This window comes from Dendrobium catenatum, unplaced genomic scaffold (genome assembly GCF_001605985.2).
Source record: "Dendrobium catenatum unplaced genomic scaffold, ASM160598v2 fragScaff_scaffold_333, whole genome shotgun sequence".
Taxonomy (NCBI): Eukaryota; Viridiplantae; Streptophyta; class Magnoliopsida; order Asparagales; family Orchidaceae; genus Dendrobium; species Dendrobium catenatum.
This window is the reverse complement of record NW_021318795.1, coordinates 107,830-134,282: the sequence shown is the minus strand read 5'-3', so window position 1 is coordinate 134,282 and position 26,453 is coordinate 107,830. Positions and strand designations below refer to the sequence as shown.

Genomic DNA, 26,453 nt, shown 5'->3' with positions numbered 1-26,453 from the left:
TGGCTTTGAAGATCTTGAGAACCTGAGATCGCCAGAGGGGGTAATTGTCGGCCGTGAGCGTGATAGAAATGACGCTCTGAATGTTGCTCATGAGAAATTTTAGTTGCTGCGGAATGGATTGTTGATCAAGAATGTTGGATGCGGTGGGTCTGTCGTCGGTGGTAGCCGCAGTTGATGAGGAGGACGCCATTGCAGAGGAAATCCGTTCGCCGATGAGGATTCAGGTGAGACCTGAGGGCTGGAACGACAAGAAAGAAAGAAAGAAGAGACGAAGGAGGAGTCACAAGAAGGCCTGCTCTGATACCATGTTACAGTGCAAGAACCGGATAAAAGAAAGAAAGTGAGAAAATATTATTCATCATGGAAAGATGTAGTACAGTAGCTTAAATAGCTATAGGTGGGTCTAGATGACCATTGAGAGAGAGCCACGTGTAAGCTCTATAATGAAGAATGAACACGGTTACAGAAGAATAAAGAATTTGTTTCACAGCATTTACTTATCTTACTCAAGGCTTAGTCATTGACACTTAATAGTATTTAACTTCAACCATCCAACTTGAATTATACTAATAATATCCCCATCTATTTCACCATCACTCTAAACAATAAGCCCAAGATATCTAAAACATGTACTCATATTAATGACTTGATCACCCAAAGTCATAATCCTCCCAATATAACTATTATTACTAAAATTACATTCCATATATTCAGTTTGAGATCTACTCAAATGAAAGCCTTTAGACTCTAAGGTTGAAAAAAAAAATTGAATAAAGGAAAAAAAAACTATGATTTATTTATCAATTTAATTACGAGAGACTTGATTGGGATCCAAATGCAAAAGAAGAGTGTTCATACAAAAACAAATGATAGAAAATTGTTAATATATACAAAATGTTCAACCATATATAACATTGAATATAACAAAAAGCGAGTTTTCCCTCGATATATCAACTCTATCAAAAGCTACCACACAATACCAAGCTTTAACCATATCAACAGCAATCTGCAAAAACAATTTAAAACCAAAGATTAAGTATTGATACGTAGTCAAAAAATTATCTTAATCGGGCGCGAATCTCGATGCAAAATCAAATTGGAAACTTCAAAAATTAATTCAGAGACCATCCGAACTCCAATTTCAGCAAACTTATAGTCGAACTGAGCGTCTCGGAAATACGAACCTAACGACACCAAATTTGACTCAATCCGAGCCCAAATGGGTCCAAATCAAGGACCCCAAGCGCTGTTGGAAGGTTCAAATCACAATTTGGATTACTAAACGATTTCCAAACATAACAAGCTTATACTCGAATTGAGCGGCTCGGCAAGACGAATCCAACGAGCCCAAGATCGCAAAATTTTGACATCATTAAGGCCTTCAAATGCCTAAAGGACAGTGCATGATCAAGGAATTCAACATCGGCCGTTCATCCGACCACTCCCCATTTACCCTTGATCTCGTCACCTATTTATAGGTCATGCCACTCAAGAAATCTATAAATAGACCTCCTGGCCTCTCCTCTTGAAAAAAGGACCCGAAGCCTAAGGAAACAAGAGAGATATCGGAGATCGCTCTTGCTCCCTTGTCTCCTCGACCACCGCCGGAGTTACGCCGGACCACCACTGTTGTTCCGCCGGATCACCACTTGAGGCCCTTACCTCGGCCGGACCACTGTTTGACGTCGTTGCTCCGTCGGATCACCACTTGAGGCCCCTCACATCCGCCTGACGCCGTTGCTCCGTCGGACCACCACTTGAGGTCCTCACCTCCACCGGACTACCACCTGACATCGTTGCTCCGCCAGACCACCACTTAAGGCCTTCACCTTTGCCGGACCACCGCCTGACGCCGTTGCTCTGCCATACCACCACTTAAAGCCCTGTGCTCCACCAGGCCACCACGTGAGACTCGAACTTCCACCGGACCACCACCTGACGCCCATACTTCTTCTGGGCCACCACTTAACGCAGAGAGTTATCCTAAAACACCGTCCTCCTACTACGGTCTTTCAGACCCCTATCTCCTGCCGACTACGATCCTTCTGACCTCTGTCGCCTACTATGGTCACTCCGACCTGCATCATCAGACAACGATCTTTCAGACCCCGGTCTCCTGCCGACTACGATCCTTCTGACTTCCGTCGCCTACTATGGTCCCTCCGACCTCCATCAACAGACAACGGTCTTTCTGACCCCGGTCTCCTGCTGACTACGATCATTCTGATTTTTGTCTCTTGACGACAAAGGCTCTTCCAACCAAATAAACATGTCTATGTTGATTATTGTAACTCCCACTACGTAATGCGCTCTAGATGATGTATATTTGTATCATCAAGCCAAGGCCTTCTCCCAAGGAAGGGCCTCATTTGTAATTGACAACTAATACTAGTGGATTTATTCAAATTGGGCCAGGCCCCATGATTTTTTCCCCTTTTTCAGGGGTTTCCACGTAAAAACTCTAGTGTCTCTTATAAACGCTACACCCTCTCTCTTATCTGATTGTGTGCTGGATCTTCGTACAATGCTAAGACGTTAAACTATATATTTTCTATACCGCCGCGAATACTCCGGGACGCAACAAGTATGGCCATGATTTAAGTTCAAGATAATGTAAAATAATTATGTATACAATGATAATTTTAAGGCAATAGAAATAAATAGAGAAATGTACATGAAACTTAATTATCTCCGAGCAAAGTTGATGGAAATGTAAATTACTAGCTATGATAGAAATACAAAGAAAAATTATCAACAAGAAATGATAATTCAAATTTTCTATTATGGAATATGATGATGCTCATAATTTCAATTTAATAATTTTGCATTGGAGATGATGAATTCAGTAAACTAAACATTATCATTTTATAAATTTATGATAAATATATACACAACACATTAGATTCACAAATAACTTCAAAGTTATTTTCATTCAAGCTCTTCACAGCATGAAATCAAATTGATTTTTTAAAAATTAGTACAAATTTTTCAAGTCTATATATCATTAGGCTCTCTCATAGTTTCATTACATGATTCATAAGTTTGATTCCAATGTAATTTGTACAAATTTTTAAACTTTTGCTTACTCCTTACTCTTTTTGTAAAAATATTTTAAAGTATTTTTTTTTCTTTCATAACCTTCTGTGCTTCCTCATTCCATCACTATCTCTCCTTGTCAATATACAATTTGTTTCATAACCTTCTGTGCTTGATAAAATAAGTAGACAAGACATGCCATATAAGTTCATCATTAAGCAAAAATCAATGGTAAAGAGAAATTGACAGAGCCAGCCCAAATTTTTGGAACAATTAAAGTGATGCTGGTAGACAAAATTAAAGTTTCGTTTGGAACAATTTTTCATTGTTTTCTATAGCATTTTTTTCGGAAAAAAAAAAAACTCTCAAATGAAGTCTGAGGCTTCGTTTGGAACGACTTTCTTATTGTTTTTTAAAGTAGCATTTTAATACAAAAAGATTTAGTTCAAAAAATTATTGTATTAAAAAACTGCTTTAAAAAGCAATAAGAAAGATGTCCCAAATAAAGTCTGAGTCAACTCTTTTGTTGTCCACTATAGCATGTGTTGTAACACAAAAAATTGCTCTAAAAAAAGTAAAATTATGTAATAATGACATTACTAATGATATAAAAATTTAAACCCTAATAATATGTGGAGCAAATTAAATTTATTATTATTATTAATATTATAGCATTTTTTTAAATAGATGATATATCAAATTTACAAAAAAATATATTTATAATTTTGCTCGTGCTCACCCATTGGAGGGTTATATTTTTATTTTAATATAAATAACAACAATTTCTAATGAAATTTAAAAAGGTTCATTGATTATTTATTACATAATTTTATAATGCCCAAGAAAAATTGAATAAAAGCTCAAATTTAAGCCTCTATTAATTATTAGATCATTTATATGGAAGTTCATCTCTCTCTCTCTCTAAATTTTAAATGGTTAAAATTGCAATAAAAAGAATTTCCAAGTACTTTTCTATTATTAACATTTTTTTAACTATTTTAAATTTTAATCATTAAAAAATCATAAATAATATGCAAATATTATTACTTTTCATAATTCAAACTCATAAAAAAAGGATGCTTGTACAATAAAAAAGAAAAGAAAAAAAGAAAGAAAAAACATTGCACAACAAACAATTTCATAATTCAAACATTATTTTACAAGGGCTAATTAAAACTTGAAATATAATTTTAAAAAAGTCGCAAAGAGCTCTTCGACGATTCTCATCATAAGAAAAATTACAAAGCCACATTTCACTCCAGAGTAAAAAAAATGTAAATTTTTGTAGCCTAGAAGAAAACCTCCTTGACAGCCACGGAGGTGTGCCGACCGTCCGATCAATGACGTACGGCCGCGATGATCATCTACGCTTCACCTAGTTCACTCGCGCTCCCTCAATACCCTAGGTGCTCGGGCGGCTTCTTCCTCCTCCGACTTCCGCCGCGAAGACGACGATCTCCGCTTGAAGTGCCGCTCCTCATCGCTCGACTCATAGTCGTATCCCCCTGCTCCGCCGCCGCTCCTTCGGCCGGTCGACGAACTAATGTATCCATTAACGAGCAGCCGCTCCCTTTCCCGCTCGCTGTGGTCCTTCAAGCCGTCGGGCGGATCCGACGAGGTCTTCCTCCGCTTGCCGGTTCCTCGATCCGGATCACCGCACTCCGCCGGAAAACTGATGCGAGAGAACACACTTCCCTTCTGCTTCCGTTCCGCCTTAGACGTGGCCGAGGCATCCCCGTCCGACTGCTCCCAGTCGGATGATTTTCGCTTCAGGGGCGGTGGTCGGGGAGGCGGAGGAGAATGCCGAACCGCGTCGCGGGACGGACCGGCACTCCGGTCCACGTTTGGCTGCTGCTTTTTTATAATTTCTAACACCTCCGACCTCAATTGCTGCAAGCCAAAGTTTTTGTAATTATATTTTACAATTATATATATTTTTTTAAATTATTTGCACAATCTGATTTTTAAATCCAGCCAGCCACCCGATCCAGATCGGATGGCTGCTGTAATAGAAGGATTGTATATCCTGGCGATGCCCATGCCAGATGGATAATTTTAAATCTTATCTTATTATCTGCATTATTTGACAATTTTTTGCCACTATAAACTAACTGTTTTCATAAATTTTTATGCTAAAATACTATCGCAGAAAGCAACACAAAAAAGGCAAATTTACATAGATATTATTTTATTTCATACTATTTACATATCTAAAACATCCATAATATTAATATTACATGTCTACCACTCATATATAACTTTAACATGAAATATATCACCCATATAATTCTTTTCTATTATTCGTAGCATCCTATAATCTTTAATATTTCATCTTATGCATATATTTTGAATATGAAATAAAGTGTTCGAAATGATCATTCTATTACTTCAAATATGTTTTTTTTTTTATTTTTACACTAAATTGTCAAAAACAATTTTAGCATTCTAAAGAATAAGAAGAATAATAATAATAATATTTTAACCCTCAATTTTTTTTTCCAAAAAACAATGGCCTCTTACATAATTGAACTTAAATTAAATTTTTTTAGACATCAATTGAAATTGTGACCCCACTAAATTTTTGGGTCAAAATATCCACTATAAATTTTGATTAAAATGAATATCAAAATTATAAATTTATTTTTATGATGAATTTAAAAATTAAATAAAATTAACAATACCACCCATCTCAAAATAAATTTAATAATTTTAAAACCCATTCTAATGAGGATATAATGAGCCATTTTATCAAAAACAATTTAATAAAAAAATAAAAAATAAAAAAGCAAACAAAAAAAGATGCCCTAGACATAAAAAGGCATCAATGGCAAGCAAAAGCCCACAAGTGAAGCCGCATAACATAATCTATTGAGCTTACGAACCATTACACGGAAAATAAAAAAGAATTAAACAAAAAAAGAAATTAATTCGGCCTAATCTGCAAGGCTGAGTAAAAGAGAAAAAGGGCCGTCCATTTTGCTCCCTTCAAACTTGAGAAAGCAGAAAGAAGCATAGAAGAATACGAAAATGAGCAAATCAATGATAAACTAATAGAGAGACATACAGGCTTAGCCTTCTTCAGTGAGACAGCATCAACACTGCTATTGGTCTCCTTTCCCGGAGTCACATTCTCTCTTTCCCTACTGAACTCCCTGCACACAGCAGCACCAGCATACAAACAAAAGAATCAGCAACTTCCATATATTTTATGGGAAAATTTGGGGCCTTAGCCCATTTCATTCAAAAATGAAAGAATTACAGTAAAAAAATTGTCTACTAACACAACAAACATGTAGCAGACAACAAAACCTTATCAGCAAAAAACTTCTAAACAAAAGAAACCTATAACAAAATGAAAGAAATTAAAAAAGGAAGGACTCAGAATAACAATAGTCCTATAGAGCTCCCAGGCAGCCAAAATCATCCAAAAAGGATGTTGGGATCCCATGGTTGCCGAAAGGCCGACCAAGGGGATGAATAAGTTGATTGCGTTCATCATCGTCCTTCAAAAATGCAGTTCCTGGTTGCCAATGGATATCGTCCTTCAACAACTTCCATATATCAGTATGAAACAAATTAAAAAAGAAAAACTTACATTTTATTTGAAACAGCTTTTTTCTTTCTTTCTAAAACAATTTTTAAGCATGAAAACTTCTTAAATTAAAACTATTTTATACTAAAAAATTGTATTAAAGTTGTCCCAAACGAAACCTTCACAATAGCATAATAAAATTTTTTAAAAATTTATGTAATAAAAATCTGTTTTCTGCAGCCATAATAATAAATATATTTTCTCCACGTCAATTTTACAATCAACTTTATAAAACGCTGCAACAGTCCCAAATAAACCCTTAAAGATAACACTCATTGAGTTTTTCAAGATAAATAGTTAATTGAAGCAAATTGGGATTCATTGGTAAGGCTGATCAGATATAGAATAGGACAACCAATACTACTTAGAAATTTTAAGAGTTTAAATAGATTGTCATCAGCAAGTGGACTCCATGGCGTGGCAATGTATAAATTTCAGATAAAAAGACTGTGTACTTCTAAGAATATGATTACAAACAACTTTTAAAATGATAATGAATATGACTATAAACAGAGGAAGAAACCAAATTAAAAGCAATGCATCCAACTAATACAGAAAACTACAGATGTTCAAACTTCAATTCATTTTCAATGAAATGAAACATGTCTAGGAATGTTCATTAAGTAGCCCACAAACTTCAGTCTACATTTTCCTACCTGTTTTTTGGTTTTAGAAGGAGAAAAGTTTCACTAAAACTTGTTTTTTGGCAAAAATCCCTTGAAAAAAACTATAAAACATAAACAGAGTTATTTCCTTGAATCAGCGATATTTTAGTAAATCAACTCCATATAACACAAGGTATTCTAACTAACAAACACGACTCAATAAATAATAGCTTTTTTATAACATTATTTAATTTTATCACAAATCACAATTTAAATACAAATAAATAAATAAATAATTGATCAAATTTTATTAAATAAGGTATAGCAACACATTGGCAAGAAACAAACTTTTATCTCAAATAATTAAATTAGTACAATGTATAAGCAATTAACAATATTATTGAAATTATTATATTGTTTTAATCTATTAAAAAATCAACTTAGCTTACTTTAAGCAAATTAAATCATCGCTTTATATAAAAATTAAAAAAAAAATCCTCATCAACTAATAATCCTCTAAATTATATATTACAGATATCAATTGCAGGATAAAAAAATAATAACATTATTTATTTTAAAACAAAATTATACCATAACTTACCATAGAGTTTAATCTTATTCTTAAATATATACTACAGATATTATTGTTTTAACTATTTCATAGATATAATTTAGTATAAAATATATAATATAAGGAAAGACAAACAATTAAAATTATCTAAACTAGCTGAATCACAATCACAATTATGCTCTATTTAAATTTGTCATTTATCTTTATTCAATGACAAAACAAAAAACTTCACTTAAAAAATAAAGAAAAAAACAGTTTCTTTTTCTATTCATGCATCACACAAAAAGCGCTTCTTGTTCCAGTAAAATAGAAACAAATATCATTTGTTTTTCATTTTGTATGAAACTAAAAAAAAGAGATACAAGTATACAACAAAACAAAATCAAAATAGAACCAAAGAAATATAAGAAGAAATCAATCATGGCCTTCAATATATTAATGTTTTCACTTGAACTTAATGAGTTTTATCACATCCAAATAAAAAAATAATAATAATAAATAAATAAAACTTTTGTGAAGTGAAAATACCTCAGAGGAAAACCGGGCATCATGTAGCCTTGCGCGATATATGGATCAGGTGGTAAGATTCCCCCAAAAGGAACATCAAAAGGACTAGTAGGTGTATAAACCATGTATGGCATAGGAGCAGCTAAAGAAGGTATGAATCCATCAATTCCAATTGGCATCCCTAAACCCCAATAAGGATTGTAGGCTGATAAACCCACAGCCATCCCAGCGAAGTTATCCAACCCAAAATCTTGTTGAAAATTCCTCCATTGCATGTCGGAACCTAAACACAATACATTACAAAATATAACAGCCGAGGAAAAAAATCAAAACCATACAAACCAAACATACAGAATTACAATAAACAAAAATATATAAAAACAACATCTTGGATTATGAACTAACCAGTAGCAGCAATTCGAGTTTTCTTCTTCTTTTTCTTAACTGCGGGTTATAATAGGAAAATTAAAAACATGGACAATTGCTAAAAAACTATTTATTATTCGAGACATTACCAAAAAGACCAGAATGGTAGAAAATCACCCAACCCACCTAGATCACCCGGAGGCAACTTTTCCTGAGCCTCTTCTGTAATTGGAGTTGCTTCTGCATATACTGCCTCTTTTACATTCGTAAAATCATGTGTTGCTTCAGCTTGATCCATGGTTTTCTCTGACTTTGATGGACCCACAGGCATCCCAGCGAAGTTATCCAACCCAAAATCTTGTTGAAAATTCCTCCATTGCATGTCGGAACCTAAACACAATACATTACAAAATATAACAGCCGAGGAAAAAAATCAAAACCATACAAACCAAACATACAAAATTACAATACAAAAACAACAAAATCAAGCCTTTATCCCACTACGTTGGGTCGGCTACATGAATCCTTTTTCTCCATTGTGTCCTATTAAAAGTCAAATTCTCGTTTAAATCTAATAAAGAAAGGTCATTCCTAATATTTACTAACTAAGTCTTTTTAGGTCTGCCTCTACCTTTTTTAACATAAGTTGAATCTAATACCTCTACTTTCCTAACCTGGTCATCGAAAGGCCGCTGTTTTATGTGACCAAACATACAAAATTACAATAAACAAAAATATATAAAAACAAGATCTTGGATTATGAACTAACCAGTAGTAGCAATTCGAGTTTTCTTCTTCTTCTTTTTCTTTCCTGCGAGTTATAATAGGAAAATTAAAAACATGGACAATTGCCAAAAAGAACAGGTTAGAAAATCACCCAACCCACCTAGATCACCCGGAGGCAACTTTTCCTGAGCCTCTTCTGGAATTGGAGTTGCTTCAGCTTGATCCATGGTTTTCTCTGACTTCTTATCCGGAAAAACTGAAGTAAAATTATCAGTTTTCGGTTCACTTGCACCCTCACCTTCCTTGATATATGCAGTATTGTCTGCTGGAAGAGGCTGCTTAGGTTCACCCTTCGAGGTTCTAGAAAGAGTAGCTGATGGAACTCTGGATTGTACAGGGCGAGCCGATTCCATATCTAAAGAGAGAAATAATTAACCTAATGGAAACAAAAATCACCCAAGTTAATATATATATATATATATCAATTACCTTGCACCTGTGCCAAGCTTCCAGCATTCTCTGTGCTGCTTGTAGTTGTCTCCAATATACGGCTGATAGTCTCTCTTAGTGTTTTATTTGGAAGGAGGTCATCAGCTAATATATTAGTTGCCCCGCAGACACACTTCGAGTTGTTAATTATGTAGTCACGGATACCTGAGTGAAGATATCAAAGCGGTTTACAATTGAAAGTTTCAAAACCATAATCTTGTAGTGTCAAAAGCAAAAAAAAAAAAAGAGAAAATGGATACAGGCGAGCATGTTTCATAATACAAATTTTACTCATAAGCTGAACATGTTTCATAATACCAATTTTTTCTTAAATATAAAGTAAACAACCAAAAAAGAATTTGAAATCAGTTGAAAGGTAGCATTATTTTCAAATTCCTTTAGCAGGCAAAAACATCTACATAAGTTGCAGAGGGCAAAAGTTCTTTTGTCTAATGTAAAAAAGATGAGCACAATCCCAGAAATTCAATTCTTACACTTGTCACAGAAACTCTTGAAACAACATCTGCCGGTTAATACAGCATCCTTCATTACTTCATTACACAATGGGCAGTGCAATTCAGGTGGAAGATCACTAATAGATCGAGTAGAAGGTAACCCCTCAATTTCTTTCTCAAATGCAGCTCTATAATAGAAAGAAAATAATAATAATAAAATGGCTGATGAGATCTCTAATAAAAAGTATTAATAGTTGCACAAATGTAGCTCACTCATTTGGCTTCAAGACAGCAACTGCGCCGCTTGGCAGTGCATAAGACCCATCTGGAGTTGCCATTAACATAGATCTTGGAATCCCAGTAGGTGGCTTCACCCTTTTAATTTCATAACTAGGGTCACCATTTGTGGGGCAATGCTGGATAAAATGACCTGAACAAAAAACCAAAATACCCATGTAAAAACTTTTGTGGATATTAAAGGGAAAGCTTGAAAGAAACTCGCATAAGAATATAATTAAAAATAATAATAATAATAATCAGCATACCAGGAACTTTGCATCTATGGCAGATGTAACCAGCAGGAGGCGTCTTCTTCTCCATCATACCTCGAGCTTCATTTGTTTAAACCACACAGCATCAGTCAAGAACATAAATTCAAAACTTCGAACACAGAGGTGAAAATACTTATATAAAAGTAGCTGTCAACAAGTCAAGCTAACTAGCCTTCGTTTTTAAACAATAAAAATCTCAAAACATATTCAAGCAAAATGAACTAAGAAAACCCACAAACTCAGGTAAAATTATCTCCACTGAGAACTTAAAATCTTTGATAATGTTGATATCAAAACCAAGTGAACCGACCTCATTCTCTTATCATTTCTCCCTCCAGTAAGACAATTAAAAAAACGACTTCAAAATTGAGCGACAAGCACCTAAACAGTAAAGTTGAGAAATTTCTACCAAAATGAACAAGAAATTTTGCTAGAGGGATCGTCATGAACTAATAACTAATCTTTAGAATAAAAAAGGAGTAAATATAAGATCAATTAAATACCAAAACCACGGCCAGCCATCATCCTTCCACCCATTCCCCTGCCAAATCCTCTGCCAGCACCATACGAATCATGTCCTTGGCTGTAAAAGTCATTTGACACTATAAGACCACAACATATTTCATGAAGAGCTAACATATACACAAAACAAAAAGATAAAATTCAATTTCATATTCTCTAGAGCATCACCGTGGTGCAATAAACCAGGCAACTGCAAAATAAACAGAATTAAATAAGGGATATCTCACCGATTCCAATCAAGTGCAGGTGTATCAAGTAAAGCTTTAATCTTGCTCTCTTCATCAACTTTGTTCGTAGGAGAAACATCAACAATTGGAGCATTTGACTGAGCAGGATGAACTTCAGGAACACTATACAAATCATTCCCAAACTCATACCATTCAGATTCATCGGGCTGCAAAATACAACCATAATATATGTTACTTTCATTTTGATATCAAACTAACACCGCGTGTTGTTTACCAATGGCAATTCATTTCTGGTAAGAGTTTCATGAGGGATGTAGAATTAAATTGTACTTGAAGATACAAACATCTAAAATAATTAAGGCCAGTTCAAAATAATGGGCTTACATATTTCATTGTGGATGAATTGCCAACCATGATAGTACTAGAGGGTGGAAGATCTTCTATTTTATCCTCTACACTTTTGGGCCTGCAGGTAAACAAATTTGGTCACCAGAATGTCATTTTCCTTGAATGTTACCTAATGCTAATATCATCCAGGTTTACTTAAAGCAAAGCTTATACCATTTAATGAGGTACACATCCTCGGGTCATAATAATTTGATTAGCCATTAAAAGAGTTTTAAAAAATAAACTAACAAAAGACCAAGTCTTGGGATGCAAGATAGTACTCGTCTCTCTCGGTAACAATAGGGTTTTGAGGGCGCCCTGGTACCCGACGTATAAGTACCGATGTATTTTTAGGAATCATTGCTGCTTCATCTACATATTCTGAAAACGAAAGAAGAGGTCAAAACATCCATAAAAAGTCCAATGAGAAAAGAATGAAACCCATTCCCATCCAAAATAAAAAAGACCAGAAACAATTAAAATATCCACAACATTAAAATAAAAGCTTCCAAATTCCACAACGACACAACTAATCTAAAGTAGACCATTTTTCAGGTAGAAAATTTCTCATATCAACATGTATAATTTGCCCAACCATGCCTCACTAAATTAATTATCCCCCAATATTGAATGTTTGAAAGAATCTATAAAATCTTCCAATGATTTAAAAAAAAAACAACCTTCATTAGTCTGAGCATTTGAAACCATCAGATCGAAATCAGTGCCCCTTCCCAAATGCTTGGATTCAAAAATTCTTTCTTTCAGATTTGCAACAGATATGAATTGTCCCACAATCGGAATAGAATCATAATCTTTTGCACTTTTAAACTTGTAGTACACAGCCATATTCTTTTCATGGAGTTTTCCCCTTAGCTATGAGCCAATTGATCTACCAAACAGGACAATTATTTGTAAAGCAAGCAAAAGGCCCAAAAAAATATTAAAAGGCCTAATATTACAGAAGAACAATAAAAACAAATACTCCAGTATAATATAATATGTCCACCTTCTATTCTTTAGCTGTAGACCATTAGCTATTCCTTACAGGAGGAAGAATAGCTAGTGGCCTACAACTAAAGAATAAAAGGAGATCATATTATGTTGTATTGGAGTCTAACTCAAGATGTATAAAATGCTGATTACTGTACATAAAATATGGCTCAAAGTGTAGTATTTGTTCATCATATGAAAGAATAAGAGAGTACAGTATCTATTCAATACATGAAAGACTAAGAAAATGTAGTATATATTCAATTAAGAAAAGACTAAGCAAATGTAATAAACATAAATTTGTTTTTTTAAAGAGAATGTCTCATCAAAGAAAATTAAAGAGATGAGCACATACTTGAAAAGCTCTCATTTTGTCATTCTGTATGCTGAATAAGACATAAAACTTAAAAGAAATAACTTCAGCAAATAGCTGTATTACAAATGAATTTACAATATTGATTTGAGCATGTATCTTTATGACTAAAGAGCCTCTAACACACAGTTTATAGAGAAAATTTAAAGAAACAAAACTATGCATCTTTCTCATTTACAAAAAATTTAAAGAACATAAATCTACATCCTCCTAATTTTCAAAAATAGTTTAGAAAGCAAAACATTCATAAAATCTACATTCGTCTCACTTTCAAAACAATTTGGAATATAAAATCTATACTCAACTCACTTAGAGAACAAAAATCTGCATTTTCTTAATTTCCAAAAGTGTTTAGAGAGCAAATTATGAATATCTGCATGTATCACATTTCCAAAACAGTTTGGAAAACAAAATCTGTATTCATATCATTTAGAGAGCAAAATTTGCCTATTTCTAACTTCTAAAATAGTTTAGAGAGCAAAATTTATGAATAATCTGCATGAATTTAATTTCCAAAATAATTTGAGAAATAAAATATGCATTTATCTCATTTATTTATAAGTTTGAAACACAAAAAAAAGTAAAAATCAGCATTTATTTCCTATTTCACAATAGAGTATAAGCAGAATGAAAATCTGTATTCAACTCATTTAGAGAGCAAAGATCTACATTTTTCTAACATCCAAAACAATTTGGAGAGCCAAATTTGTGAAAATCTGCATTTGTTTGATAATAGATGATTGATTCAATATATGATGAAAGGATAAAGCTATTCAGGATAAGTCTCAAGTTGAAGGAAGGTGATAAGGTAGATATATATAATTTGTTATGATAAAATTCCTTGTCCATAACAAGTAACAAATAAATGATGTTCATTAACTTTCAACCTATAATTCATAAATTTTATTTTGATCTTCTCCTACGAATAGTTGCAATACGACAAATGATTATATAAATTGAATTCAAACACAAATGAGATTATATCCCTCATGAGATAGCAAAATAAGCAATTCATATTAAATGAGAAATAACAGCATTCCATGCTATAGGATTGCTATCTTAAGTGTATGTACCAAAGTTTCTCAAAATCTCCTCATAGAAAAGAAATTCAGAATAAAACAAAACATCCACATGAAATCCTCCTTTCCTCAATTCACATCAGAGGGAGTCCTATTAATATGCATTATCCCATTGGGGCATAGAACTAAAAAGGAGAACAACACATATATGAAATCTCCATATTAGAAAAGATTCAAAAACATAAAACTGAAATGTTTTTATTGGCTTAAAAGCCTTGAATCAACATGTAAACGGATGATTAGAGATTCATCAGAATTTGATCGTATGTTACTTCAAAATTCTTCTCAATGGTCTTTTACAAGGACTGCAACATGATTCATTTAGGTATAAAAGCAGGGTTTCAACACTTTGCTCTCATATACAAAAAAAAAGAAAAAACAAAATTCAATTCGCATAGCATATCAAGAGGAATTTTAACACCCTTTATTCTTTTAGAAGATAAATTAAATAAGAAACCCCGGCATCATTATTTCCATTCATTGAAGAAACTGGATAAAATATAATTCCATCATTTCTATATTTTATTTTGTAAGAGAAACAGGAAAGAGTTTTAGCCTTCGTATTTTCTCAATCTCTTCAGAGCAATTAATTAAAAAAATTTCAGCACTTATCTTTCCTCAATCTTTCGCAAATAACCAACAAAAATTTCAGCATTTATCTCTCCTCAATCTCTTGCAAATAATCAACAAAAATTTCAGCATTTATTGTTAAACCTGGAATTAAAAAAAAACGATCCTGTAAAGCTAAGAAGGAATGATGTAAATTAGAATCACTGGCTTGCTCATTTGATGCTTCTAACAGGATCATATTAACACAATATTTAGAGCATAATGAAGAATGAAAATCGCTAATAGTTATAGCTCCAAGGAAAGAAATGACAGTAGGTTAATATTGAAAGCCTTCAATAGCACCATTTATAATGATGGATAAGTTCACCTCAGAAATACAGGCTTTAATCCAGCTAACAAATCTATGAGGGAAACCTTTCTGAATCAACCTTGCAATCAGAAATTCTCTAGAAACAGAATCAAAAGCTTTGCGGATGTCTAATTTGGCACAAAAAAAAACTTAGTGCCACCCCTTATACGAGAGGTATTGAGAATTTCATTGGCTAGCAGAATGTTAACAGTAGACACTATATTTAACAAACCCTGCTTGATTATCCCTGACTATTAAAGGCATGATATGCATAAGCTTGTTAGCAATAATCTTGGCGATGATTTTGTATGAGAAATTACATAAAGCAATAAGTCAAAAGTCAAAAAAAGAAGTAGCATACTTGTGTTTAGGGATAAGAGCAAAGGTTGTAGCTTTTACCCCATTTGGAATGTAACCTTTAGAAAAGAAGGGACTTACAGCCTTAATAACCAAAGGACCAATAATATGCCACCCAGATTTGTAAAAATGAAAGTTTTAACCATCCGGTCCAGGAGCAGAGGAAGAGGAACCAAAAAAAATTGCCTTTCTAATCTCAGCTTCAGAAACCTGCTGAGTGAGAGAAGTAACTAAATGATCAGGAAGTGTGAAGCCAATGGGGAAAATATCCATATTCGTCAGAGAAGGTGGAGCAGGGTTGTATAGATCTTGGAAGTGCAGGATAATAGAAGAAACCACATCAGATCTAGAAGCATTAGGGGAAGAGTTAATTAAGTTCACGGCAGCTTGAGATTTATAGTTCCTGCTGCTCCTGATTTTGGCATATAGAAATTGTAAATATCCTCCCCATGCTTTAACCAATTGACTTTTCCCCTTTGAATAATCCAAGATGCAATCATACTTGAAAATTCAGAGATTCTGGAATTAACATCTTTAAGAGACGCATTAAGCAAAGGGTTGTGAGGGTCAACATGGACCTTATCCAACCAACCCATTTGAAGTTTATGAAGCTCATCAAGATGAGAGTTGATATTGGAAGAATTGCCCAAATCTCCTTTATAATATCACCTTTAAGCTGCCTGAGGGTATTACAAAAGAAAGATAAAGGGTTGCCAAAAAGAGGCTTAGAGAAAGCCTCAATGAGTAAAACTCAATACTTATCAAAATTAGTCCAATAATTTTTGAAAAGAAATCTGTGATTGTAATGCATAGGTACCCCGGAATGCAAGACAATTGGACTATGATTGGAGCAAGAAGGGCTTTGAAATGAACAAAAGGAGCTGGGGACGGAACTTCTCCAAGCTTCATTAACAATGACTATCTAATTTGATATGAATCGGATTATTAGTATGCTGGTTGAACCAGGTAAATTTACAACCAACCGAATGCAAATCCATTAAATTGTTTTCAAATATCATGGAATTAAGATTAGATAAGCATCTATTGGATAAAGAAGTGCCTCCCACCTTTTCGGATGCATAGCAACAACAATCAAAATCACCCATGAGGAGCCAAGGGGTGTCAAAGTCAGGAGCAGTTTGGGTAATAAGAGCTCAAAGGGCCGAGCGGCCTACACTACTGTTGGAGGCATAAATGACAAAGAGGTGGAACGTAGGGAAGCTTCTAGTAGAAACAGAGCCCGAAATAAGCTGAGCGGTAATAAACAGGCTGAAAGTGGATCTTATTTGCATTCCATTTCACCCAAATACGACCAGAAGAAGATAAATCAAAATTATGACAACTGTTTACAGAAGAGAAAACAAAATGTGAAGTTTCAAAAAAAGGGATCTTGAAGAGAGGGGGAGTGAATCCTATTCTCCAATATACACATAATATCCAAATTGAAAGAGTCAACCAGACGTTTGCAACACAAAACTTTATCGGGGCGATTAAACCCCCTGATGTTCCAGACAGCAATGGACAGTGAAACCATCAGGGACTAGAATGGGGGGAGGCTTTTTGCCATGCTTCCCCAGGTGGATTTTTTGGACGTGCCAGAACTAGAAGCCTGGTGGAGTTTCCTTTTGGAATTTTGGTTATTATCAACAGCAGCACCAATATCCAGAGAATCAGACCTAAAGGAGTCCTCCTGTTGTTGAAGGATATCAAATTTATTGGGAGAAAGAACGTCTGTAGGCGGATTGACTTCCTACTTATGCAAGTTGCTGGTTGAAGAGGAATCCTCTTAAGTGGGAGAGTTTAAATTGTGTATGTTGGAGGGGCCGACCTCAGGATCAACAGATTGGACTAAGGAATGGTGAGGGTCTAGTTATGAAGGGTTGCTAGACTCCACATGCGTAGGAGGTGGGGAGTGGGGCTAGTAGTGAAGAGGTTGCCCAAAGTAATTGGTAATAGGTGGTTGCTGCAGATTTTTGGTGGTTGAGGGGGGATGGCTAGTATTTGTTTCTTGAGGAGAGTTGAGGTTTTGTTCGTTATGAAAATCAGGGGTTCAACGATTTCTCAGTTTTCTATTAAAACTTCTGCCTCTGTTGGGATGCTCCTTAGAAAACAGCAGTAGATGGATTCCCTGGCTCAACATTTGGGGTGTTTGGTTTCGACAGACAGAGAGAAAAGTAGTGAACTAAAAACTTACAGTGCGCACATGGAGAAGGCCTCCATTCATACTGCACCTTCAAACAAACAACATCACCGTCAAGCGAAACAACGATCTCTTCCGGGTAAGTGGCCTCAATGTCTACAAGCATACATATTCTGGCATATGTAAGGCGAGTCCTTTAAATGGTCAAATTATCAGCCGCCAGAGGGACCCTGACCTTGCTTGTGATTCTGGAAATACCCTCAGAGTTCCAGCAAGCTAACGGAAGATCATGTATCTTGATCCAAATCATTGTTTAAAATTGCACAATATAAGGCTCGCCTCAGCGCAATTATAGTGAAAAATGCCTCAAGGCTTACGCCTTTAGCTTTTTTATGAGGCTTGCGCCTCAACTTAGCTAAGGCCCGCCTTGAGGCACGCCTCGCCTCGCTAGCGTGAGGCTTAGACCCAACTCAGATAAAGACTACCTCAGTGATGACAGTGCAGAAAATTCCTAAGTTGTTGCCAACTATTTCAACTTTTATTAAGAATTAAATGTAAATTAGTAGATAATTGATAAAAAAGAAAATTTGGAGTTGAACTTATGTTATATGATACTTTTATGTAATTTCTATATTTAATATTGTTTTGCTTTTATAATATTTGGATTTTAATTCTATTTCATGCAATTTATTACTTGTCATTTTAGATCTTATGCAATTTTTTGTTTCATGTGTACGTCAATTTGTTAATTCATAATTCAATATAAAGCTAATATGTCATCATTTAACATATTATTTAAGTATTATATAAAAATCACTTTTGACATTTATTATTATTTTACGCAATTTTTTTAATTTTGAGGCTTACGCCTCAAAACGCCTTGAGGCTTACGCCTCACCTCATGAACAAAAAACGTCTCAATACCCGATTGCGCGATTTTAAACATTGATCCAAATCGAAACAGAGGAGAAATCCTCCTTCTTAGGTTTAAACTTAGGATGCCATTTTTGGAGGATAAAAGACTTACCTTAAAGGAACCATACACCTCTGGACCACACCATATCAAAGTCTTCCGAGCAAGAGAAATGAAGCGGGAAGAATCCATCGCTAAGAGAAAGGAGTTGAAGCGATCCTTTAAGAGCCCAGGTTTTCTTGATGGCTCCAAGTAACGCTTTATAAAAAGGCCTTCGGCCAATAGAATAGCCAACTAAATAAAAGCTCCAATCTTCTGCGCCTTTGGCCAACTTTTCACCAGAGAAAGGGATGATTTTCGGTTCAGAGGGATGAAAGGAAAAATGGAGATCTTTAGGAGAAGGATCAATGGGGGCAAAAATTTGTTTCCAAAGACAATGTGGAGAAGAAGGCGCTCCGCTAGAGGAGGAAATTAGAGGGAAGAAGCGAGGAAGCCATAGAAGGAGGAGGTCCTCTTCTGCGGGTTTGAGGCAAGGATGTCATCTTAACCCTTATCTATTCTGTCTAGTCATAGATGATTTCTCTACTCTTTTGGATGGAGGATTTAAGGGGATCTCCTTTGATGGCTTCTCTCTTTCTCACCTTCTTTATGTGGATGACGTGTTAGTCCTTGGTGAAGCTAGCTTAGACAATTGCACCATCTTGTTTAGAATCCTCAACACTTTTGCTAATGCCACTGGACTTCATGTTCACTTTGATAAGATCTCTGTTATGCTCCCCAAGAACTTGAGAAACCAAAATGCTATCTATCAAGCTCTCTCTATCCATAATATCGGCCAAAAAATTACTTATTTGGGTATCCCGCTCTCCTTTAACAGACTAAAAGTTACTAATTTCATGCCTCTGATGGATAACATTACCAAAAATATGTCGTGGTGGAAAGCCAATCTTCTCTTTTGCTGGTTGGTTACAATTTCTGAAGTTTACTATTTTGAATTCCAATGCTTACTGGATCCGTGGATCTACTATACCCAAAACGGTTATGAAATTTTTTAAGAGAGCTTTGTTTTTTGTAGATCCGTTCAGCAACAATAAAATCCACAGTTTCTTGGGATAATGTTTGCAAGACCAAATCTCATAGGGGTTTGGGCATTCCCTCGTTGGTTGCCCTGCAGTATGCATTCAATTGCTCAGTGATTTCTAGAATATATAACCGGGACTCTCCTTTATCCTCTTGGCTTATTCACATATATTATTCCCCATGGCGCCCCACTCCAAATTACGCTTCTAATTTCTAGAAATCAGTGTGTAATCTGAAGCTAAATATTTCTTTAATTTTAGAGTTAATATTAACGCTTCTATTTCATTGCATTGAGACCATTTGATGCGGACATCGGTACGAAGATTTGGCGCATCTATCACAGGCGGCGTCGTAAATCGACGGGCATTATTTAAATTTTCATTTATGTATTATTTTCTGAATTTTAGCTCTTGTTTTATGTATTTTCTTATTTTACCCCTAGGATAGTTTATGTGAGTGTCTTGGCCCAAGGGGCATTTTTGTAATTTTGATTTTCTCATGTTATGGCCTATATATAAGGCCTTAATCTATTGTAATGGGATGGTTAATTTGATATGAAAATTTTGTGTTCCACACTTTGTTCTTGGGAGAGAATAAGAGTGAGATTCCTATGGGAAGGAATCAAAGTTGTCACCAGCCGCAAGATGGGTCCGGGCTCGTGAGTTGAAGTCCCTTGGAGAAGGGCAACACATCACCCGTCAACCTTCGGAAGAGTCCAAGGCTCGCGGTTTTGATTTTCTACCTTTCGTTTTATCTTTGTTTTGATTTCTTCTTTCTTCCCTCTCCCCGTCGTTGTTTTCATTTTCTTCCTGATACGATCCTCCTCCCCACTGATTGTAAGGCATGCTTCCTCCCTCCCTTCCTTGGAAAAATTGTTCTGGATGATTCTGAGTATAGCTTGCCCTAGCGTCTCCCATAAATCCGGCGGTGGAGTAGTCCTCCCCTCCCCAGTTTGGGCCATACCTGCCCCCCCTTGGGCCGGCGGACCAAGCATCCCCTCCATGGTCGACAATGTCAATGGCCTCCTTCCCTTTTGCATTAGGTCCCTCACGAACCCTACTACCTCCTTCACCATCAACCGGCGGCGCAATAGGATTAGGGTTAGGGTTAGGGTTAACCGAACCCCCCATGTTGTGTTGGCCCGCCACCATTTGTTTGATCATCTCTTGTAACCCTAACATTTGAGTCTTCAACTCCTCTACTCCATCAAGCTTTTCATCAACGGAAGCAAATTTCTCCTTAAGGGCGGTGAACTCCACTTCCCACTCTCCAACTTTCTCTTCAATAGATTCAATCCTTCGTGTACCCATCCCTTCCTTGTGGATCTAGCGCTCTGATACCACTTTGATGGATCTTGAGTTGTAATTTTCGGATTCCAAGCAAAACAGCCCAAAAACAATGGGAAAATGCGAAATTTCTTGGATGAAAACACTCACAAACACTTCATTTACTCAAATATCAAAAGACTTACAAGTTTCCACGGATACAATGCTCCCAATTCGAGAAGGGAAGCTTTCTCCCAAGTCCTAGAGAAGAAGAAACCTAAAATAGCCACAAAACAAGATCCCTCCAAAAAGCCCCCCTAACACACTTTTAACTCTCACATAAAACCCCTCCAAATCCCCTCAATACCCCTAGGGCAAACAACTCATGCCACCTTTTCAATTTGGTGAGCCCAAGGGGCCCACCCCTTTACTCCCCCCCCCCTTGGTTTGTCCGCCCAGGCAGGCGGGTTCTCCGCCTGCAGTAAATGAGTACCGGCCCCACAGGGGCCGGTGGGGCTATGGACCGAGCAGGTCCATCACCATTAAAAGAGTTAAAAAAATAAACAAACAAAAGACCAAGTCTTGGGATGCAAGATAGTACTTGTCTCTCTCGGTAACAATAGGGTTTCGAGGGCGCCCTGGTACCCGGCATATAAGTACCGATGTATTTTTAGGAATCATTGCTGCTTCATCTACATATTCTGAAAATGAAAGAGGTCATAACATCCATAAAAAGTCCAATGAGAAAAGAATGAAACCAATTCCCAAAAATAAAAATGACCAGAAACAATCAAAATATCCACAACATATAAAATAAAGGCTTCCAAATACCACAACGACACAACTAATCTAAAGTAGACCTTTTTCAGGCAGAAAATTTATCATATCAACATCTATAATTTGCCTAACCACGCCTCACTAAATTAATTATCCCCCCATATTGAATGTTTGAAAGAATGTATAAAATCTTCCAATGATTTTAAAAAAAAAACAACCTTCATTAGTCTGAGCAGTTGAAACCATCAGATCGAAATCAGTACCCCTTCCCAAATGCTTGGATTCAAAAATTCTTTCTTTCAGATTTGCAACAGATATGAATTGTCCCTCAATGGGAATAGAATCATAATCTTTTGCACTTTTAAACTTGTAGTACACAGCCATATTCTTTTCATGGAGTTTTCCCCTTAGCTATGAGCCAATTGATCTACCAAACAGGACAAAATTGCCTCAAAATTATTTGTAAAACAAGCAAAAGACCACAAAAAATATAAAAAGGCCTAATATTACATAAGAACAATAAAAACAAAGACTCCAGTACAATATAATATGACCTCCTTCTATTCATTAGTTGTAGACCACTAGCTATTCCTTGCACGAGGAAGAATAGCTAGTGGTCTACAACTAAAGAATAGAAGGAGATCATATTATATTGTATTAGAGTCTAACTCAAGATGTATAAAATGTTTATTACTGGATAGAAAATATGGCTCAAAGTGAAGTATTTGTTCATCATATGAAAGACTAAGAGAGTATAGTATCTATTTAATACATGAAAGACTAAGAAAATGTAGTATCTATTCAATTAAGAAAACACTAAGCAAATGTAATAAACATAAATTTGTTTTTTTAAAGAGAATATCTCATTAAAGAAAATTGAAGAGATGAGCACATAGTTGATAAGCTATCATGTTGTCATTATGTATGCTGAATAAGACATAAACCTTAAAAGAAATAACTTTAGTAAATAGGTGTATTACAAATGAATTTACAATATTGATTTGAGCATGTATCTTTATGACTAAAGAGCCTCTAACATAAAGTTTATAGAGAAAATTTAAAGAAACAAAACTATGCATCTTTCTCATTTCCAAAAAAATTTAAATAACATAAATCTACATCTTCCTAATTTTCAAAAATAGCTTAGAAAGCAAAACAATCATAAAAATCTACATTCTTCTCACTTTCAAAACAATTTGGAATATAAAACCTATACTCAACTCACTTGGAGAACAAAAATCTTCATTTTCTTAATTTCCAAAACAGTTTAGAGAGCAAAATTTATGAATATCTGCATGTATCTCATTTCCAAAACAGTTTGGAAAACAAAATCTGTATTCATATCATTTAGAGAGAAAAATTTGCTATTTCTAACTTCTAAAATAGTTTAGAGAGCAAAATTTATGAATATCTGCATGTATTTAATTTCCAAAATAATTAGAGAAATAAAATATGTATTTATCTCATTTCTATATAAGTTTGAAACACAAAAGAAAGTAAAAAATCAGCATTTATTTCCTATTTCACAATGAGTATAAGGAGAATGAAAATTTGTATTCAACTCATTTAGAGAGCAAAGATCTACATTTTTCTAACATCCAAAACAATTTGGAGAGCCAAATTTGTGAAAATCTGCATTTGTTTGATAATAGATGATTGATTCAATATATGATGAAAGGATAAAGCTATTCAGAATAAGTCTCGAGTTGAAGGAAGGTGATAAGGTAGATATATATAATTTTTTATGACAAAATTCCTTGTCCGTAACAAATAAATGATGTTCATTAAGTCTTAACCTATAATTCATAAATTTTATACTATTTCGATCTTCATCCACGAATGCGAATGGTTGCAATACGACAAATGATTCTATAAATTGAATTCAAACACAAATGATATTATATCCTTCATAAGATAGCAAAATAAGCAATTCATATTAAATGAGAAATAACAGCATTCCATGCTATAGGATTGCTATCATAAGTGTATGTACCAAAGTTTCTCAAAATCTCCTCATAGAAAAGAAATTCAGAATAAAACCAGCCACATGAAATCCTCCTTTCCTCCTCAATTCACATCAGAGGGAGTCCTATTAATATGCATTATCCCATAGGGGCATAGAACTAAAGAGGAGAACAATACGTATATGAAATCTCCATATTAGAAAAGATTTAAAAACATAAAACTGAAATGTTTTTGATGGCTTGAATCAACATGTAAATGGATGATTAGAGATTCATCAGAATTTGATCATATGTTACTTCAAAATTCTTCTCAATGGTCTTTTACAAGGACTTCAACATGATTCATTTAGGTATAAAAGCAGTTCAACACTTTGCTCTCATATTCAAAAAAAAAAAAAGGAAATTCAATTCGCATAGCATCTCAAGAGGAATTTTAACATCCTTTATTCTTTTAGAAGAGAAATTCAACCCCGGCATCACTATTTCCATTCATTGAAGAAACTCAATAAAATATAATTCCATCATTTCTACATTTTATTTTGTAAGAGAAACAGGCAAAAGTTTTAGCCTTCTTATGTTCTCAATCTCTTCAGAGCAATTAATAAAAAACTCCTACTGAACTTCTAGATTAGGAGCCCTCTTGCTCTTACATTCAAGAAAATCAAAAGAAAACAAGGAAGAAGAACTCTCTTCTCTGGTCGTTTCGCCTCTTGCCGCCCCCTTGCCTTCTCACGTTCGGCCTGACGGAACGCCTGCAAGAATCGAAGGGTCGAAGAGGAGAGGAATAGACACATACGCATACCGTCGCCGCTTGCCCTAGAGTCGGCCGAATGAGGAAGACGCACGCACGCCGGCTCTTCCTTCTGCTCGTGCGATCAGGGCCGGTCGAATGGGAAGGAATGAGTGAGCCGGCCCCCTTTTATGCCCTAATGCTTATTATTAAGGACGAAAAATAAAATGGCTGAGATTTGTTCTGCAGGATTTTGAAGGCATTAAAATAGCTATTTTACTATTTATTAATATTAAATATAGGGGATCAAATTGAATTAGAAAATATTTAATTTGGCTCAAATTTATTCAAAATGAATATAATTTGTGTTTGATTAAATTTTATTGGATTTGATTCTCGTTAAATTATATTCAGACCAAATTAATTTGATCTCGAATAGATTTTTATTTAAATACAACGACTAGGGCTATGATTCATTTTTTATTGATTTTAGATTATTTTTTATTAAGCATACTCAATGAATTTTAAAATGAATTTGTATTTATTTAGATTAATTTAGTGCACATCGAATCTACGCCAACTAACTTGTCATTTAATCAATATTTTTTCTTTAAATTGGTTTGAGTTTGATAAGTCATCAAAAAATTATCTTGATCGGCACAAATCTCGATGCAAAATCAAGTTGGAAACTTTCGAAATTAAAACTAGGACCATCCGAGTCCTGATTTCAGCAAACATACAGTTGAACTGAACATCTTGGAAATACGAACCCAAAGACACCAAATTCGACTCAATCCGAGCCCAAATGAGTCCAAATCATGGACCTAAAGCATTGTTGAAAGGTTCCAACCACAATTTGAGTTACCAAACGGTTTCCAAACATGAAGAGCTTATAATCTAATCGAGCGACTCGACGAGACGAATCTAACGAGCCCAATATCTCTGAATTTTGACACCACTAAGACCTTCAAATGACTGACGAACAATGTCCATGATCAAAGGATTCAATATCGATCGTCTATCGAACTACTCCACATTTGCCTCTGATCTCTCACCTATTAGCAGGCCATGCCACTACAGAATATCTATAAATAAGCCCCTCATTTCTCTTGAGAGAGGGCCCAAGCAAAAAGAGAAGGAAGAAGATAAGATTAGGAGGGAAGAAACTCCTCCTCGACTACCGCCAGAATTCTGCCCGACTACCACGGGACGCCGGAATTTCGCCCAACTTTAGTGACAACGGAATTCCACCCGACTTATGACTAACGCCGGAATTTCGCCCAATCTCCAAGTGACTCTGGAGTTTTGCCCGAATACCATCTAACGTCAGAGTTCACCCCGGTCGCTGACTAATGTCGGACTTCTACACGACGCGGGACCTCTGCTCGTCGCCAGATTTTTACCCGAGGCCGGACTTTTGTCCGTCGTTAGATTTTTGTTATACATCTATATGATGTTGGTTTCTTTCTATTATTGGACTTCTACCTGAACGGTCCTCCTGACTTACATCATCCACCGACTACAGTCCTTCCAACCTCCGTCGCCCGCCGACTACGGTCCTCCTGACTTACGTTGCCCATAGACTACAGTCCTTCCGACCTCCGTCACCCGCCGACTTCGGTCCTCCTGACTTATGTCGCCCACCGACTACAGTCCTTCCAACCTCCGTCGCCTGCCAACTACAATCCTCCTGACTTACGTCGCCCACCGACTACAGTCCTTCCGACCTCTATCGCCCCTCGACTACGGTCCTCCCAGCTTACGTCACCCACCAACTACAGTCCTTCTGACCTCTATCGCCTGCCAACTATGATCCTGCCGACTTACGTCGCCCTTCGACTATGGTACTTCAGATCAAACGAACACGTCAA

The 26,453-nt window shown here is 35.5% G+C and overlaps 1 protein-coding gene across 8 annotated transcripts; it reads right to left on the bottom strand.

The window, feature by feature from the left end:
- Window positions 1-4,401: 4,401 nt before the first annotated feature.
- On the bottom strand, window positions 4,402-24,806 carry LOC110093517 (E3 ubiquitin ligase PQT3-like). Of its 8 annotated transcripts, none has more exons than XM_028693612.1 (15): window positions 24,655-24,806; window positions 22,107-22,315; window positions 21,713-21,812; window positions 11,993-12,074; window positions 11,648-11,814; window positions 11,402-11,481; window positions 10,893-10,958; window positions 10,621-10,777; window positions 10,387-10,535; window positions 9,893-10,057; window positions 9,564-9,818; window positions 8,717-8,755; window positions 8,333-8,594; window positions 6,101-6,188; window positions 4,402-4,926 (listed from the first exon to the last, which is right to left on the bottom strand). In XM_028693612.1, exons 2-15 carry the CDS (start codon window positions 22,270-22,272, stop codon window positions 4,417-4,419), a joined length of 2,286 nt encoding a protein of 761 aa, XP_028549445.1. In that variant the 5' UTR covers window positions 22,273-22,315; window positions 24,655-24,806; the 3' UTR covers window positions 4,402-4,416. The 8 variants fall into 8 exon arrangements, with proteins under 8 accessions (XP_028549445.1, XP_028549446.1, XP_028549444.1 ...); XM_028693613.1 differs by having other exon boundaries at window positions 24,649-24,802; XM_028693611.1 differs by having other exon boundaries at window positions 24,503-24,799.
- Window positions 24,807-26,453: the final 1,647 nt, after the last annotated feature.

Bases quoted from the DNA above. Each gene is read 5' to 3' on its own strand.
- LOC110093517 (XM_028693612.1), bottom strand. From the start codon at position 22,272: ATGGCTGTGTACTACAAGTTTAAAAGTGCAAAAGATTATGATTCTATT. The intron at 11,815-11,992 runs GTAAGCCCATTA...TGTATTTTGCAG, and splicing joins ATTCATCCACAATGAAATAT to CCCGATGAATCTGAATGGTA. The intron at 10,959-11,401 runs GTATTTAATTGA...AAACAAATGAAG, and splicing joins GATGGCTGGCCGTGGTTTTG to CTCGAGGTATGATGGAGAAG.